The 18,103-nt window shown below is 38.2% G+C and overlaps 4 protein-coding genes and 1 pseudogene across 5 annotated transcripts; 1 reads left to right on the top strand and 4 right to left on the bottom strand.

The window, feature by feature from the left end:
- Window positions 1-982, bottom strand: part of LOC9302353 — a 1,876-nt pseudogene extending 894 nt beyond the window's left edge.
- Window positions 983-2,775: 1,793 nt separating this feature from the next.
- Window positions 2,776-4,802, bottom strand: LOC9302354 (protein PMR5). The gene is made up of 5 exons (XM_002866234.2): window positions 4,300-4,802; window positions 3,861-4,032; window positions 3,600-3,778; window positions 3,360-3,518; window positions 2,776-3,263 (listed from the first exon to the last, which is right to left on the bottom strand). The coding sequence occupies exons 1-5, from the start codon at window positions 4,650-4,652 to the stop codon at window positions 2,927-2,929; spliced, it is 1,200 nt and encodes a 399-aa protein (XP_002866280.1). The 5' UTR covers window positions 4,653-4,802; the 3' UTR covers window positions 2,776-2,926.
- A 1,001-nt stretch (window positions 4,803-5,803) lies between these two features.
- Window positions 5,804-10,152, bottom strand: LOC9302355. Its single transcript, XM_021011817.1, has 8 exons — window positions 9,803-10,152; window positions 7,307-9,406; window positions 7,082-7,211; window positions 6,903-6,994; window positions 6,512-6,756; window positions 6,329-6,415; window positions 6,125-6,224; window positions 5,804-6,016 (listed from the first exon to the last, which is right to left on the bottom strand). The coding sequence occupies exons 1-8, from the start codon at window positions 9,899-9,901 to the stop codon at window positions 5,804-5,806; spliced, it is 3,066 nt and encodes a 1,021-aa protein (XP_020867476.1). The 5' UTR covers window positions 9,902-10,152.
- Window positions 10,153-13,209: 3,057 nt separating this feature from the next.
- Window positions 13,210-16,127, top strand: LOC9302356 (zinc finger CCCH domain-containing protein 66). 2 transcript variants are annotated; one of them, XM_021031917.1, is made up of 2 exons: window positions 13,210-13,460; window positions 13,917-16,127. In XM_021031917.1, the coding sequence occupies exon 2, from the start codon at window positions 13,956-13,958 to the stop codon at window positions 15,798-15,800; it is 1,845 nt and encodes a 614-aa protein (XP_020887576.1). In that variant the 5' UTR covers window positions 13,210-13,460; window positions 13,917-13,955; the 3' UTR covers window positions 15,801-16,127. The 2 variants fall into 2 exon arrangements, with proteins under 2 accessions (XP_020887576.1, XP_020887584.1); XM_021031925.1 differs by having other exon boundaries at window positions 13,213-13,236.
- LOC110230055 lies at window positions 16,117-17,720 on the bottom strand. Its single transcript, XM_021031933.1, has 2 exons — window positions 16,542-17,720; window positions 16,117-16,466 (listed from the first exon to the last, which is right to left on the bottom strand). The coding sequence occupies exons 1-2, from the start codon at window positions 17,365-17,367 to the stop codon at window positions 16,156-16,158; spliced, it is 1,137 nt and encodes a 378-aa protein (XP_020887592.1). The 5' UTR covers window positions 17,368-17,720; the 3' UTR covers window positions 16,117-16,155.
- Window positions 17,721-18,103: the final 383 nt, after the last annotated feature.

Consider the following 18,103-nt stretch of genomic DNA (forward strand, 5'->3'; position numbering starts at 1 on the left):
GGCTCCTGTATCCTTACCCCTCCATTCAGGTTTAGTCTTCTTGGTCCTTCAATCGCTTCGTTTCCCTGTTGTTGTAGTTCGCTGGTACTACGCTTGTCCACGGCTGCATTTCGCGTTAACAACCGGGTTAACGCACTATCCCAAACTGATCTCGTTTCCGCGGAATTCCAGTACTTATCAGATATCTCCTCTGATGTCAATCCTCCCAGATCTAAATGGCTTTTGAAAGAATTAACATTCTTCTCCAGCCCTCCCCTTCTCACCTTAACTCGCAGATGCACCTCTTCAAGATCAGCCCTTATCGCCATGAACAGCGTCATATCTTCATCATTAAGGATGTGTATCGGGTCTGCTCGTTTCCAGTCTGGACCCATCATCCACTACGGCCACTGATAACTTAGCTCGATTTGGTCTGTATCGCGAAGTGCCAATCTTTCTTTTACCGCATTAACAACTTTATTATATCCATCTGTCTCCCTCAGCCGAACTGCCATCGTAAAACCTTCCAAAGCGGATACATGTTCGTAACAGCCTTCATCGTCTTTTCTCCACTCCCCTCTAACCAACCGCACCACCATAGCCATATTTTTCCTGTGGAAAACAAGTCATAACCTTGTTAGTACCGAGCATCATGAATTTTTTCACACTAACAATAACGAAGAGGAACGAGATTTGTTAGTAGACGACAGTTTTATACCTTATCGTATTTAATGATGCTATTTAATGCTTCCCAGAATCTTCCAATCTCTCCTCTGTTCTTCGTTACATTAACTTGTTATCTGAACATTTATGGTGCTTCTGTGTTCTGGTCTTGGCAACGGCGCTAGTTCGGTAATAAATACATGAACCCATATGCTTGCTACTTCCACAAACCGAGAAGTATCTCCGTAATCATTTTCTTTTCGCAAAATCTTTCTCTTCCCCATAACGCCGGCGCAATCTTCCCTGATCTTGCCACAGAGATTTTCGAGCATTTAATGCTCTGAACCCTTGTCGTTTAAACATGGTATCTTGCGACAGAGATTGTGTCAGTTGTAGGGGTGTTTTTGTCAAAATTCTATGTGTCAGAAGGGAGAGAATTTATTACGTAGTTTCCATTCGCAAATCTTGAAATATCTAATCTTCTATGGTTTAATATTTTGTTCCCCCTATATATAATGTATTATTTGTGAAAATTTGGATACAATAAATGTCCAATAACATACAACATGAGACTTTCGCAGGATCAACCACAGCCAAATCCGCATTTTGAGGGCCGCAACATATCGGTGGTTTATTTGTTTCCACACTTTCTACAGTTTTGCCACAACGAATAACTGATTATTATTTTGGCAAAATGACATCATTTGCCACGTCGGATGGTTAAAATACGATGAACTTGTCCTTGCTCTTCACCGATGCAAGTTCCGTACTTCATGTAAACAAGCCAAGTCGGATACTTCCATGTAAACTAGAAAACTAAAATCCAATATCAATCGAGACTATTTTTTTTGTTAAATCGCTCACCAAAAAAAGCAACGTTCAATGGACTCGTGAGGGTGAATTGGGTACTACATCAAGCAGGCTTCGACCATGTTTAACCAGAAGTTTAATTGGATTTAAGGTTACTTAAATGTTTGTTAAGTAATTTATAGCTCTCAATTCTAAAACTTAATTTACATATTCCAAGAGGAGAGGATCAACTGCTCGAATATTGATGAAGCTGCATTGTTTCAATCGCTAATCTACCAATAATAACATTTGAACAGTAGCCGTGTGTGTGATAATTTTGAGTCGTCGAACCATATTCGTGTTTGCGATAATTTTGGATCTCAAATGAATTGTCAACAAACAGAACCAAAATGGTATGGACTAGTATTTGTTGTGTCAGATTACAAAAGAATCATCAACGGGATTAAAATCCTCAGACAGGGATAACTGTTTTTTGATATTTGTTATCATCATCCACAACACAAATTTCATTTTAATCAAAAGACAAAAACACGATTCCTTCAAATTCAAAGTTAAGCCTCAGACCGTCCTAGTCAAGAAAGTATCTCAACACACTTATTGAAATTTCAGTAAGCATCATATCTAATCATCATCAGCCTCTTATCAGATTGAACAAAAACCAATTAAACAGAAAAGCATAATAATAAGAAGGAAGAACTCAGTCCCTTAGATGTTCATAATAATGCGATCATTACCGCAATCATTACAGGTCTGTAAACTGACTCATCACTGTTCTTCCAAAAACACATAAAACCCCCAAAATCTAGAATCCAATAAAAATAATATATAGTTGCTAAGTTGTGTTCACCCACATCACACCAGCAAAATCGTATAAATACGAACTCACCGAAGATTAGGGAGAATTATATAAAAACGAGAGCAACACGATTGGTTTTGCTTCAAGGGAACGAATCATATGGGAACGAACAAATCCACATAGACTATCTGATGAAGCCAATCTTACTATCACAAAAACCGTGATAAAACTAGATCCAAAGCAAGCCCAATACAAAAATAGTGAAAATTACAGAATATAAAACGAAAGCTGTACAGTGAATTGAGTTTCGATTGATGCTGCTAAAACCCTAGTAATCGACCTATACAATTGAATAGACTGTGTAATTGGATTTCTTCTATTTATAATAGAGAGGTTTTGGGAAAACCCTAATAGGCTTTTTTAGTAGCCCATATGTTTTTATGAAGCCCAATAATGTTTTTTTGCCGTTTTTATAAACAACCATTATCATGGTTAATCTTGTTGTTGTTACTAATATGCTTTGTTGCATGACATAAAAATTATAATCATTAGAAAGAAAATTTCCTCAAAAAGTTTATACAATTGACTGATTCCGTGATTAATCTTTAAGATTCTCTCTTCAAATGTGTTAAAATATTTCTAACCGGATAATTTGATTGAAGGAGAATTAAAAAGATGCTAATAGATGAGAAGCGTATACAACAACTGGTTCCATGTATCAGGTAGACCCGGCAAACACCAATGGCTACAATCTGCAGACTGGTCTGGTCTAGACCTTTGTGAACCGCTAATGAGACCGCTGTAGACTGACGGGTGACCGTCTTTTCTGAGTGAAGAGAGGAGCGTTATGTCGAGAAGATAAGCAGGATTATGCATCCCGTGAAGGACTTCAACGATCACTGATCTTAGCTGATCTGTGTAGGAGCTCACTGGGTAAGCTGCTCCTGTGATTGGTTCTGTTTCTCCGTAGCAGTTCTTGGATCCTGAAGACGATGATGCCGCCCAGTCACTCGGGCTGATCAATCACAAAATATATACAAATGGTGTCAAGACATTCCTTTCAAAAACATCAGACACAAATGATTCAATCTAACCAGAGAGAGTAAGTTACTTGTCGTGTGTTGGAGAAATGGAGAGGAACAAGACTTGTGTTCGGGATCTATCAACGTGAGTTTCGACCCAATATGCCCAAGTACGAAGTGCTTTCTCCATTGCGACGAAACGGTCCATGTCTTGGTAATAAGAATTGCCTGATTGAATCAAGTCCCATCTGTGTTCACAAGTAGATCAATACATATATAAAGAGACTTTCACACTAGAAAATCAAATCATTGGAAGTGTGGTAACTTACCCTTGCATAGATCCGGTGTGGCTCCACCAGTGACCAGTGTTGAAGATGAGGAGATCAGCGTCATGCCAAGCGTTGGCATTGCCAGAGATCTCATCCAGTTTCAACACTCGCTTGCCTTGAACAGCATCTATGTCCACCAAGAACGGAGCTTTGTAAAATGACATGGTTATCCCATAATCCTATACATCAAAAACAGTTTCTTGTAAATAAAAGCCTGAGATACAAAATGTGAGACATTGAAGAAGAATAGAGCATTATTACCAAGAATCTGAAGGTGGAAAGAGGGAGGCCTCTCCTCATTTCGGTCCGAGTGGACGGTGCAGATGAAACAATGAGGCAGATCAACGACTCCCATTGATTCTTCCCCAATGAATCACCCGCAAACATTATGGTTTTGCCCTTCATTTTCAACAGAAACTGAGCACCATTGAACCTAATCCATTTGTAAAAGACCAGAAATCAAAACACTAAAACCACAGAATCTCTCAAAAACCTGATTTTGAGCAATCGTAAAATCTTAAAGTAGAATCCTTTCAAATGGGTTTGCCAAAAGAATACATTTTGACAACTTAGCTCAGTAAAAATTGCAGATTTCAGACGACAACGAACCTCATTACAAATAACGCAATAACTCAAGATTTAACCACGTAATTAGAGAAATTTATGACAAGAAAGAAGAAGAAGATAAGTATGTACATACGTGGGTAAATTGCAATTCTGAGGTTGCCATCGATACTTGAGGTAGTCAGAGTCAGGACGTCCGTACATCTGACAATCGAACTCAGGCTCAACGACGCCGGGACAATCCGCCGGTTTATAGAGAGGGTAAGAGTTATCACGAACCCACGTGCCGAGGAAGAGAGAGCACGTGCTTCTGTTCCCTTGGAAACCAGCTGATGGTCTGCTTGAACTGTATTGGTTACCACTACTACCAGAGCTTCCATGGCGTTTCTTCAAGCTCAGTATAATGGCTGAAGAAGATTGTTCTGGTTGTTGAAGCAACAGAAAGAAAATGGCGGAGACTGAGATGCCAAGAAGAAGAAGAGAACCCATCTTTTTTGCTTTTTCGCGGAAAACAAAAAAAGGAAGCTGTAAAATAATTGAGAGATGGAGAAATATCTTTAGAAAGAAAGAAAGTTTTTTGAGATTTTGATTTTTTCATCGGTGTGTGTCTGTGCAAATGGGTATGGGTCTTCACGTGGGTCCTCTTACTTGTGTAAATATTTTACAAATTTCAAATTTTGTATTATTGGGTGATGATAAATTTATATAAATATTCTAAACATTGCAAAAGACATAGCTATATATTTTGGGTGAAGGATTTAATGGATTTCTTTTCTTCTTCTGCAGGTTCACATGATTAGTTAGATTTTATAATAAACGCAACCTATAATTGATAGCAATTAAATTTGAAATGATTTTTTTCTATTAATATATGATCACAATTCACGAAGGCATATAATACTTTGCTTAATCATACATGTTACCTCTTTCCAACTTCATACAATAAATATATATATCAAGTGTCAGAAGAAAGGTAAGCATTTGTTCCTTACTCTTTTGTGTTTTTTCTTTTTCTTAAATTAACACATTTGGGTTGTTTTCCAACCTAAGATTGTTATACACAAACATTAATCGTAAAATCTCAACCTTTGATGTTGTCCCAAGATTCTGAACAAAACTCATGGTGGAGACCTTTTTGTATCTGATGATGCCCTCTCCTTGGAGTGTTCGTAATTCATGTTAACCTCATGCATTTTGACTTTCTTCGTGAGTAAAACTTTACAATACGGTTCTCTTTCAACAACCTTTCTTCATGTGTTCTTATTTCCCTGAAAACAACGGAAAATAGTTAAAAACTGTATGAAGCTATGACCATTTATAAGATTCATGGATTCTCTAGTTACAATCAGAAGCCTAATTCATCATCTTTGGACTTGAACAGTTGCCATATCTGCATCTTATAATTTAAAGATTGACTCTAGACAGTTATATTACATATGTAAATCTGATCTATCATCAGAAGCAGAATTGTCTTCAATCCTAAGGATGTCACAGTGTTGTTCACCTTGAGACACTGCACGATAAGTTTTAAAACATTATTCAAGATGATTGAGTTTGAAAGATTACAGTCTGTAATGATAACATAGCAAACATGGGGACTGACCTCATTTGGAAAAGAAAAACAAAGCAAAACATGGGCACTAACCTGTACTTGGAATTGGATCTACCACGCTGCTCTTGATTAAGATCTTCTGGCACAATATTGTTCGTCCGAATTCCAACAAGGTAAATTTAAGAAATTCTTTTCTTTCGGAGATTGTCATCTTTGTAAATCCAAATGAGTTGATCCATGTGTTCAGCACGCATGGAACTGCAGGCAGGACCAGCCTCTCAACTCCCAAGTCAATGAGCACCTGGAGAACACAGCATTTTTAAGAGAACAGTTAAGACGTCTTCAGGGTAAGCAAACAAAGCTTCTTGAGCCGAAGGTGAAAGTTCAGTTTTCAATAGTAAACTAACACCTTTTCGAGTTCATTAATCAAAACCCGGCACATCCCACGCTGGCGATGCTGGAATCTAGTACCGATAAAGGGCATTTCTGCAACCTTTTTCCCCAAAATTCTGAAAAGAAAACGAACAGAACAAGTCAGGCTAACAATTCAATAGAGGTTTACACAGGCCACGAGATTCTGGAGTTTCTGTAATATAAGCTTTAAGAAGCTTACCTGACAGTAGCCACAGTAACCAGTTCTTCGTTCCTTTCTAGAAGTACTGTGTAAAATCCACTGAAATTCAAACGTTTGAATTTTGACCTGCAGTTTTCTTAGAGTTAGGAAGACTGATGCGAAAGAATGTACTATAAGGCTTTTACATGTAATTCTTTATGGTATTGATTGTTTGTCTCTTACCATCTGCTAAAAATAACATCTTCAGCAAGATCTCTTCCACCATGAGGTCTTTTTACAGGCTCGAAAAGTTCATGCATCACATCAAGGGCAACACTGAGTTTGCAGTGATTTTCTGCCACAGCCTCAATTTTATAAGCGTCATCCCCATACATATTTGGTTCAAAGGACTGCACCAGTCTCCAAGTTAATTTCTCCACGCCCACCTCTCTCGGTTTTCCAATAAGCTCACAGAGATTTACAAATATCTACAGTTTTTTACGTAAGAGCAATGCTGAGTATGACATGCAGTATATTATCTTGACTGCAGCATTTTTGTTTTTTACGCTGCTTAGTTAGTTTTCTTATGGCTGTTAACAAACATAAATGAAACATGGGATTGGAATTTATGTACCTCTTCACAGTCCTTGCTGCAAAACCACTTTTCTCCCAAGAATGTATCCAATGAATCACCGGCACCATCATAGCGCAGACAACTAGGGTGATCTATATGAACCGCACAGAAAAGAGAACCTTATATAATTTAAAATATCTTGTTGACCCTTTGTATTAACATAGGGAAGTATTCCTTACATTTAAGTTCGCATTGCTTGCAACTGATAAACTTTTCCTCCTTGGCATATTTGCTAGTAGCCTTGAGAAAGAATTGTCCACATGCACCACAACAACATGACTCGCAGAACCAGTCACCATCTGGAACTTCCTACAAATTCCAACGAGAACATGTTCAGAAACCACGAAAAAACCTGTGAAATCTCAATAACGGTCTTAGTGAAAGTTTGGCGAAAAAGATAAAACCTCCAGCCCGAGACAATTTGCATGGAAGGCAGATGGACATCCATCACAGAGAATCAGTTTACCGCCATAGTGACAAACAGAGCAAATTACATCGTTCTCCCCTTGACGCAATTTCATCTTCAGAATATCAGGTGGTTGTGCTTTCTTTCTTGTTTCATAGGCTTCTACTTGGCATTCCAAAAGAGATCTTCCATCATCCAGGAAGATATTGGCTGCTGCTCTGCAGGATCCACCATTAGCATGAACTTCAAAGCCACTTATGGTGAAAATTCTACGGCAACAACTGCATTTTATACCCTCACGGGTTAGTTTCCCCTCTTTTATCACAGTGTCATCCTTTTGGTTACGGTATCGTATATTTTCCCTTGGTAGAATCACATTGTTGTCAATGAGCCAGGAAAGAATACTACGTGGACTGTGATGTCTTGAGATGGGAGTTATTACCCGTTGCACTCTTTTGCTTGATCTTAACACATGGGTTTTACTACGACCAGTTACTCGATTCTTAATATCCATTAACCTTCTTGAAGTGTGCCCCCTTCTCATGCTCAGATTGACATTCTGCAAACCTACAATCACTTCGTCCTTCTTAGGTTTCTGTTTACGCTTACTTTTCAACCTTAGGATGATGCCTTGAGCTTTTGTTTTTGGCTCGAGCCTAACATGGAGTGTCTTTTTCTGACCCGGGAAGGCATTTCTGGGACAGAAATTGCGGCTTTCCCTCGTGAAGACCTCCTCGTTTCCTTGAGTTTCATACTCAAGCAAGGTATCAGTAGACGGCTTCATTCCTTCACCAAGAGCGACACTTCTATTACAGGCAGGCAATGCCAAAACAATACACCTTATTTCCTGGGTGTTATACGTCTGGTTTTCACAAGACAGAGAAGGAGGGTTAGCCATCCCCGGAGTAGTCAGGGATTCATCACGTTGTTTCAATCTGAAACATACTTGACGAAGAGAATGCTCTGTTAGTCTTCCATTTGGTGAGAGGTAGCGAAACCTTTGCCTTCCAGCTTCGTCTACCATATGTTCTATGGTCCATCCCATATACTTAAGATGCATCCTGACACGCATGGCCATTGGCGGTAACGGTGACCTGATAAAGCTCGACACAGCTTGTGGGCCTGATTTAGCAAGACAATCGAAAGGATGCCAGATTCCAGGTTTCTTGTGTAGTATCATCTTTTTATGAGCGGCAGTAGATTTTTTGCTGGAAGTTTCTGTTGCCTTATTGATGTAACTCGCATCTGACCTTATGCCAGAAGCAGAAGTCAAGACAGACAAGGACTGGCATCTCTGGCTTGCCGGTTTATAATCTTTGTCAATGCAGGAAAATTGTTGTTCTTGTGGAGCAATCGCTAGCACACTGCTGAGACAAGCATTGGTCTCATAAACCGCCTTAGAAGCTTCATTTAAGAGCTTCAACTGAGGGTATATTTCAGCGTCATAATCATGAAGAAACTGGTGAATGGTGATTCTAAGATTATCTTCAATCACCTCTAGCATCAAATCTTCCCATAAATGCCTAGTAGAGCAAGTCCATTCTTGGATTCTTACAAAACCAATCCTGTCCCGTATGTCATACCAAAGTTGCCTTACCGAAACCGGGAGATAGTTATCTTCCTTATATTTCTCAATCAAATCAAGAAACAACCATCTCCCACGACACTCCCACGTCTCTGTAGCCTCATTCCAATCCTGAGTAATACGTAAAGATTGAAGATCAGCATCCAATTCATCACCCAAATCAGGGAAAAACACCCGCCTTTTCTCAGAACCATTTTCGTGGTCAAAGAGCACACCTTCCCACCAAGCTTCACTGAAAAACACATCAACGCAAAGCCCATACGCAAGGTTCGACTTACCAAATTGCAGCGTTGGCGGCACAGGTCTTAAACGTCCACGGAAAGTATCAGAAACATCAGTGCAATCATCCAACCCTTCTACTACATCCGAAACATCAACAGTTTCCACAAGGGAATCAGTACCATCATCAGACAGAATGTTATCATATCTGATAGAACGCCGACGTCGCTTTCTCGCTGAAGTAACAGTTCCTAAATACCAAGAACCCAGAAACCCTTCCTCAAGACTCCTTACCTAAACAAGCAAAACAATTAATTTCCAGGATTAGAAGCATAAGCAACATTAACTTCACCAAAACAGATAAGATAAAACTCCCCAAAAGGAAGATATAACTTTGCACTAAGAATGGAAACTAAATAAATCTTAAAGCTTCACTTGTCAAAAGCTACACAGAACCAAAAGGGATTATAATGGAGAAACAGACAATGCAGCTTTCACAAAAGTCGAATCCACCAATTAGGCTCCAAGATCAAACCCAAACCTTGAAATAAAATCCGAAATTCATCAAAAATCTCCAAAAAAATCCTCGAAATTGAGAAACTGAAAAACCCTATAAACCCTACAATCAAAAAACCCATGGTGAAAACGAAAGACTCGGGGGAGGAAACAACAAGCAATGGCTTTACCTACCTCTATTTTATCACCGACGAGAAGCTTTTTCCGGCGGAGATTTCGTCCACCGGTGCTGTTCCAGCCGAATATCGGCTCTTCTTCCTCCGGCGCTGGCATTGAAAGCTTCGAGTGAGAAATTTTGAGGAAAAAAAAAACAAAAACGCAGTCTTGCGATAGAGAGCTCGGAGACGATTGAAGAGAAGATATTGTGGGTAAAAGACGAGATTTTGGGAGGTACTTGTGTGAGTAGCAGCTTTCTCCCCAAGCAACGCTGTACTCTGCAGCTTTATTTAGTCAAATCCCCCAATTAAACATGGGGATTTATTTTTTAATAAGGACATTGATTTTCTTTTCTTTTTTGATACACGCGAAAAGAATGGGAATTTTAATTTTGGTAAACTACATTATTTTCCTAATTAAAAATCACAATTTACCCATTTCACCCTCTTATTTCTTTATTTTGTCCTCCTTTTGTCTATTAAAGTTTGTTCATCACTCTCTTCACTCTGTTTTTCACTCTTATCCACCGGCTCCTCCGATTCTTTCCAAATTATATTCTGATTGTATCTTCCGACACCATGAATTCTAGGTTTGCTCATCTTTTCTGCTTTGATTCTCATTCTTTCCTTGGTTTTTTTTTGTTCAACTAGAGATATAGCTGATGAATACAGAATACTACATTCTTTCTTCTGATTTACGCGATGATTTTTCTAACTTTTGCCTCTAGGCTCAAAAAAATAGAGAAGATGGGTGAACTTTCTTCTCACTCACGTTATTCGAAAGCTAACCGCGCTTTTTTTTGTTAACAACTTTATATTGTAAAAACTAGTTGTTGATATATGTGTATTATAATTTTGAATAAAAAATCAAATTTGAAATTACGTCTTTGCACAGTATAAAAAGTATTTTAAACGTTATTAACTATTCATTTATTGTTTCGTATAATTATACCGCGTTAAATAACAAATATTCAAATAAGTAGCAATTATATATATATATATGGTATAATACTATAATGGCTATTTTTTTGTTTCATGCAGTTTTGGTTTTAAACTCAGTTCAGGTTTAGCTAATTACAAATAGACATAACTAGTGATTTAGTTAGTTTAGTTTTTGTATCAACAGTGAAATTTATATTAAGTACAAATAATACATTTTAATACAATAAAACTGATTTTAGAGGTTACACTTTTTATGTATTCAACAATTAATCAGAAGAGTTCCACAAATGGAAAGTTGTTATTGTTGTATAAACTGATACTGTATATTGGTTGTTTAAAAATCAATTTTGGAAGTATAAGAATTAGGTTTTCAGAATATGCAACTATGAATATTAATGGAGGCAAACTTATCTACAGATTTCAAATGTGTCTCGTGTAAAATATTTGTCATGATCTAGTGCAAGTAAAAGTGAAGATTGTGGTACATGTAGAACCGTCTATCATCTATAACTCTAATGCCTGTGGAATTCTCAATTATGGAATCATTTGCGGTATCGTCTAACATAGTAACATGTTTTCAAGAGCTACATACACTTTTAGATTCGTTCGTTGTGAATCATAAGATTATTATTTGTGATTTGTGAAGATACTAGCTTTCTAGTACCAGTTTTTTAAATTTATGTCTAGGGAGAAGAAATCGGCATCCTTCTTTTAAAATCAAGAAGCCGAACTAATGGGCCAAACCTAGGTCTTCAATTATGGGCTTTGAAACAGATCATTATCCTCGTATAGACGCATCGGTGTCGTTATCTGACTCTTCTGGCCCAGAAGTGCTTGGCGCCTAGTCGGAGAGAGGATAATTCACTGCATTAAGGACCATAAAAGTCAAGATGGTCTGTCCAATAAGATTCTGCCATTTGCGTTTTGTCGTCAGCGACGTCGGCTAATAAAATAGCAATGGTTAGTCGTTTTCAGTAGGTCCCCCATGCTTCTTATTCCATTCATTCTAGTCAGATTATGGATTCTTGTGGGTCCTTTTTCTATTGGTACACTTAGACTTTTCTTTACTTTTTTTTCGCTTTATTATCAAAATTAAAGTAATACTAATATATCTCTTCCTACAATACAAGATCCTGACCGTCGGTTTTAAGCATTTTTCAGACCATTGTCCTTTGAGTGACTTATAACAAAAATTAAATATTGACTATACATTGGAAACCCAACAGTGTTTGTGTTATCCATCGCATCAAGTGAAACAATACAATTTCATGATGAATTAAAAGAAACAGAATAGAATTGTAGAAGAAGAGAAAGTAATAGTAGTAGTTAAATGGGTTTGTGTTCTGATGTGAGAGAGCCAGTGGAGCAGCTTCGTTAATGCCGCTGCAAAAAGCATTGATGGGTTCGGTTGCATGCATTTGCATTTGGTGTGGTTGCAATACAAAACAGTAGTCGTTTCAAAAACAAATATTTATATATTTGCAATATTCTAGTATTATTTTTAATACATATTACTCTCTCTGCTTCTAGAAGATTGATTTTCTAGAGATTTCACATTTCTTAAGAAACAATCATTGCTTAATTATTTACTTTTATTAAACATTTTTTAATAAACTATGAACCAATAGTAATCTGAAACAGTTAATCATGACGTCTTGAAATCTACGATATAATAAAATCAATTAATTAAAAATAAAAAAAATCTAGAAAATTAATCTTTGTGGAACAAAGTAAAAACACTAGAACATCAAATTTCAAGGAACAAAAGGGAGTAGTATATAGTGGTACAACATTGTCATGGATCACGTACCACTATCTCTAATCAGACCAAATAAATAATTATTAATATATTAATACAAGAATAGCGACAGAAAATACAAAGTTTGGTCAGGTTTGTTCGAATTCTTGCCATTACCGAATTTAAATACGCATTATTTAAGTCTCGTAAGATATTTGTATTACCTAATCGTCTTTTTGTTGGAATTGTCGACCGAAAAAAACTGAACATAAAGGTCAATTTCTCGACTTTATAATAATTATCTCAATTATCTAAAAACTTAATGATAATTAATTTTGATGAATAACTCAAATCAAAGGCTACGACAAAAGAGTTGCTATCTAGCAAAACCCACTCGAGACGGTTCCGATTCTGTGTTTTGGCGTATGTTGGATTATTCTGGGGCGGTGACAAAGCTGTGGTTATGTAACAGGCAGTAGTTTTATCTTTAGCTCGTGAATGGAGAAAAAAAGTAAGTAGCTCATTTTAAAAACATGCTGACGATGCATGGTTTCCACGTCATCCCACCAAAAACCGGAAAAACGCGTGAAGCGTGACAAAACCGATGAGGTACGATCATCTGTGTCAGGTCTTACGTACACCTTCATTTCCTTCAGACTTTACAAATAAACTCTACAAATTAAAATTGAATGTGAAATAAATAAAATAGAAATAAAAAGGAAAAAAGAAAATGACGAGAGAGAAGCAGAAGAAGAAGAATGATGGAGATGGAGGTTTGTTTTATTATTTAGTGTAAGCTTCTTCATTTTTTTAAAAAATTCTATTATTTTGACCTTAAGAAGAAAGTGACAAGGAGAGGAAGAAGAAGAAAAAAAAAAACATAATTAGAGGAAAAAAGTTTTTCAATAAATTGAGTAGTTTAAAGGAAGTGAAGAGCGGTTTTTGGTGGTGTTGGTCGAGAAAAGAGAGCTTTTTCTCTGTGATCAATTTCTCAGAGGTAGAAATCTTTTCTCTTTGTTTCTTTGATTAATCTGGAAAAAAATTCGAGAAAACGATGAACTTGAGATTTTGAGTGCACCATTTATAGATTGATTAGTCACTAGATATTTTAGTTTCACTTGAATCCGTATATGTCGATTTGTTTTAGAGTTGCAGTTTTTAATTGATTTTGCTGATTGGAAAATGAGTTAACAAAAAAGGGTATATGATTAGTTTTCGATGTTGCAAAAATGGTTAATTATGGATCTCTGTTGGTGTTTATTTTTGGTTTGGTTTGTTTAAAGTTGGAAACTTTGTATCCCAAACTAACAAACTCTTCCTTCTCTCCTTAGCTTAATCGTTTCTGCTGTTTTAAAATCTGTTTTCTATGAATATGTTTATGTATAATACCTTTTTAATCAGAAGAAAAAAAAGATTCATCCTTTTCAAAATTTATTTCTTCTATTTTTTGCAGTGAAATCAATCGAGCGGGAAAAGATTGTTGCTTTTTGCCATGGGAGTTGATGAGCTGTCTCACCTCAAATTCTCTCTTCTGCTAGAATCATCAGCCTGCAATGATTTGTCAGGTTTTAAGTCTCTAGTTGAAAAAGAAGGTCTCGAGAGCATTGATGGCTCTGCTTTGTGGTATGGGAGGAGATTAGGATCAAAGAAGATGGGTTTTGAGGAGAGGACGCCTCTTATGATCGCTGCCTTGTTTGGAAGCAAAGATATCGTTGATTACATCATTAGTACTGGTCTTGTTGACGTGAACCGGTCTTGTGGCTCTGATGGTGCCACGGCGCTTCACTGTGCGGTCTCTGGATTGTCTGCGAATAGCCTTGAGATCGTTACTCTTCTGCTGAAGGGCTCTGCGAATCCCGATTCTTGTGATGCTTATGGTAACAAGCCTGGAGACATGATTTTCCCGTGTTTGAGTCCGGTTTTTAGCGCGAGGATGAAGGTTTTGGAGCGTTTGTTGAAAGGAAATGATGATCTGAATGAAGTTAATGGGCAAGGAGAAGGAGAGCGAAAGGTTGAGGTAGAGGTAGAGGTAGAGGTTTCTGTTTCACCTCCTCGGGGTTCGGAGAGGAAGGAGTATCCAGTTGATCCCACGCTTCCAGATATCAAGAACGGTATCTATGGGACGGATGAGTTCCGGATGTATGCTTTTAAGATCAAGCCGTGCTCTAGAGCATACTCGCACGACTGGACGGAATGTCCGTTTGTTCATCCGGGTGAGAACGCTAGGAGGCGTGATCCGAGGAAGTACCATTACAGTTGTGTCCCGTGTCCTGAATTCCGGAAAGGGTCTTGTTCCAGAGGTGATACCTGTGAGTATGCTCATGGTATCTTTGAGTGCTGGCTTCACCCAGCTCAGTACCGGACCCGTCTCTGCAAGGACGAGACAAAATGCTCGAGACGAGTTTGTTTCTTTGCCCATAAACCTGAAGAACTGCGGCCGTTGTACCCTTCAACTGGATCGGGTGTTCCTTCCCCGCGGTCTTCCTTCTCATCTTGCAATTCCTCGTCTGCTTTCGACATGGGACCGATTAGCCCACTTCCTATCGGAGCATCAACCACACCTCCTTTGAGTCCTAACGGCGTATCCTCTCCAATGGGTGGCGGAAAAACGTGGATGAACTGGCCTAACATAACCCCTCCTGCCTTGCAGCTTCCAGGGAGCAGATTGAAATCTGCATTGAATGCAAGAGAAATCGATTTCTCTGAAGAGATGCAAAGTCTTACTTCTCCGACTACATGGAACAACACGCCCATGTCAGCTGCGTCATCTCCATTCTCCGGAAAGGGCATGAACCGGCTTGCGGGAGGAGCAATGAGCCCGGTGAATAGTCTCAGTGATATGTTTGGGACAGAGGATAATACATCGGGTTTGCAGATCCGACGCAGCGTCATTAACCCGCAGCTGCATTCCAACAGTCTTTCTTCATCACCTGTGGGAGCCAATTCTCTGTTTTCAATGGATACCTCCACAGTATTGGCTTCAAGAGCGGCTGAATTTGCTAAACAGCGAAGCCAAAGCTTCATAGAACGCAGCAATGGATGGAATAACCATCCCGCAATCTCCTCCATGACTACAACTTGTCTAAACGATTGGGGCTCATTGGACGGAAAACTTGACTGGAGCGTCCAAGGAGACGAGCTACAGAAGCTCAGAAAATCCACTTCTTTCCGTCTTAGAGCCGGTGGCATGGAATCAAGGCTGACCAGCGAAGGGACCGGGCTCGAAGAGCCAGATGTCTCTTGGGTAGAGCCGCTGGTGAAAGAGCCACAGGAGACAAGACTAGCTCCGGTTTGGATGGAGCAATCATACATGGAGACAGAACAGACCGTGGCTTGAATCAAAAGTTTTGAACTTTCATTAACCGTTCCACAAGAAGCAAAGTGAGAAAGATTCCGAGAGGTCGTTGCTAATCTATTACATTTTATTTGTTTAATGTTTTGTTATTTTTTTTTAGAATAAAAAAGAAAATTCTTGGGGGCAAAAGAGAGTTTGTTTGTCTCTCTCTCTCTCTCTCTGTCTCCATAGAAAAACAGAGGTGAAAAGGTTTCAAAACCAAAGAAACCTTTAATTACCTCACTTCCTTGATTCTTTACTATTCACAATGAGTAATCGATTTATTTTTTCTTGGTAATGATCACTCTGAATATATATGTTTAGAAATAATATATTTGGAAGGCAGAAATGTTTAATTTTACACTTGTGAAGTTAGTGAAAGTGTTGTAATTGTTTCTTCTAAGAGTTGATCTAAGATGTTTAAGACTATATCGTCGCTTATGTTTCCTTCTAAATCTTCGAACTTTGAAGCTTTTCCGTAACCCCAATTTGAACCTTCAATGTCAGATACAGTGAGTTTGCAAATCACGAGCCACATCTCTTGGTAGCCATGAAGTCGGATCTCCGACTCTCTTGATCTACTCGTCAATGTGATGTTATCTTCTTGAATAGTTTCCTCACGCTTACTGGACTCGAGTTCTGAAGATAACCGTCTTCTTGAGGTGTTTCCTGTTACAAGGAAACAAGTATGCTTTAATAACACAAGAAAGGAGAATGCAATTTTGAATTTGAAGAATTACCAACCTGGTGATGGAGTTACTCGAACACCAGCGAACCGGTCATAATCAAGAACTGAGACAGGGCTCGAATCATCGCAGCTTCCACACTCTTCTTCTTCGTTCGTTGATCTCACTTCACAATTGACTAAATTTTCTCCCCTGGACCAACAATCGTTGCTCTTGATCAAATCATCCTTCTTAATTTTCTGTCTCAACTTAACTTCCCTTCTTTTTCTTCTGTTCTTACGTTTCTCCTTTCTATGCTGCTTCAATTCTCCAATCTCAAGCCTCTCGCGTCCTGGTGAAATGTTCATTGCATTGATGTTGTTCTCTTTACCCTCTATGTGTGTTTGATTCTCTGTTTCGCTCTGTTTCTCTTTTGTTTCTCGTCTATTCTTACATTTTCTTGTTCCCAGCTGCTTCAATTCTCCAAAACCCTTATCATATTTATCCTTCTCGAAGCTGAGAATGAAGAAATTATCATCTTCAAGCTCAACATACTCCAGAGTGGACTTAACTCTTATATGCTTTCCCTGAATCTCATCGTTGTCCCTCTTCAAATGATTCACTGAATTGCTCCTTGAGAGGACTCTGCTTTTGTCAATTACGGGAATCGAGTCCAGACCCATGAGCCTCGCCACAGCTCCTGGCTCATCTCCTCTGGCTCTGAGTGGTTCGGAGCTGAAATCACGAGACTTGAAACTGGGTTCAGTGATTTGATCAGAAGGGTAGGTCGAAGAGGTGCCGGAACAGAGAAATCTTTGAAGAATGAGAGAGATACAGCCGAAAGACTGAGTCTTTGAGCCGAGTGAGAGTGAACTAGCCGGAGAAGACGATGACTTCATCTTCATGGTCTATAGTGTCAGTGTCTCGAAACTAACGGAGAAGTAACGCAGAAGGAAAATAACTTTTGTCTTTAGTTTTTTTCGGTTGAGTGAGCAAAACAAAAAGTGTGAACAAACTCAGAGCGGGATCTAGAATTTGAACTAACATTCTCAGTCAAAAACAAAATGCAATCAGCTTTTTTTGTTCTACTTTTTTGTGATTGAGAGAGCATTAGAGCAACAGACAACAGTGGAGACGCTGTGCACTGCACGCGCTTTGACAAGTCAATTCCCGGAGAACTTCATGTCGTCCGGTGCCGCTTTTGTATAACAACCTCTGCCACTTTTTTTGTTTTTTGTTTTTTTTTTCTTTTTGATTATGGGTGATTTGCAACACTAGCGACTTTTGATAATTTAATTAAGAATATAGCATCGTATGTATATAAATTAAGAAAATAACATGTAAGGATTGGAAAAAGACAATTTTGGTGTGGATTTGTTGGTGGAAATGTCTAATGTGGGTTTGGTTGAATGAAACGAGCAATGGAAGATAAGAAGAGAGAGAGTTTATTAACACTTAGATTAATTTTCACCCATTTATATTTTTTTGCTATATATCTTTTCTAAAAAATAGATTCTAATTCTCAAATTTATGAGACAAAAATGTATGTTCTTTTTCTACATACTTCATAGTTTGAATTTTTAAAATCGGATGTGAATTTGTAAAATGGTGAATAGTGTTTATAAGTAAAAATATGTTGTA

Source organism: Arabidopsis lyrata, assembly GCF_000004255.2.
Source record: "Arabidopsis lyrata subsp. lyrata unplaced genomic scaffold ARALYscaffold_8, whole genome shotgun sequence".
Classification (NCBI taxonomy): domain Eukaryota; kingdom Viridiplantae; phylum Streptophyta; class Magnoliopsida; order Brassicales; family Brassicaceae; genus Arabidopsis; species Arabidopsis lyrata.

Bases quoted from the DNA above. Each gene is read 5' to 3' on its own strand.
- LOC9302354 (XM_002866234.2), bottom strand. From the start codon at position 4,652: ATGGGTTCTCTTCTTCTTCTTGGCATCTCAGTCTCCGCCATTTTCTTT. The intron at 3,779-3,860 runs GTAATAATGCTC...TTTGATGTATAG, and splicing joins TTTCCACCTTCAGATTCTTG to GATTATGGGATAACCATGTC. The intron at 3,519-3,599 runs GTAAGTTACCAC...TTGTGAACACAG, and splicing joins CACACCGGATCTATGCAAGG to ATGGGACTTGATTCAATCAG.
- LOC110230055 (XM_021031933.1), bottom strand. From the start codon at position 17,367: ATGAAGATGAAGTCATCGTCTTCTCCGGCTAGTTCACTCTCACTCGGC. The intron at 16,467-16,541 runs GTTGGTAATTCT...TCCTTGTAACAG, and splicing joins TCGAGTAACTCCATCACCAG to GAAACACCTCAAGAAGACGG.
- LOC9302355 (XM_021011817.1), bottom strand. From the start codon at position 9,901: ATGCCAGCGCCGGAGGAAGAAGAGCCGATATTCGGCTGGAACAGCACC. The intron at 6,225-6,328 runs GTAAGCTTCTTA...TTTTCTTTTCAG, and splicing joins GTTACTGTGGCTACTGTCAG to AATTTTGGGGAAAAAGGTTG. The intron at 6,017-6,124 runs GTGTTAGTTTAC...TGTGTTCTCCAG, and splicing joins TGATTAATGAACTCGAAAAG to GTGCTCATTGACTTGGGAGT.
- LOC9302356 (XM_021031917.1), top strand. From the start codon at position 13,956: ATGGGAGTTGATGAGCTGTCTCACCTCAAATTCTCTCTTCTGCTAGAA.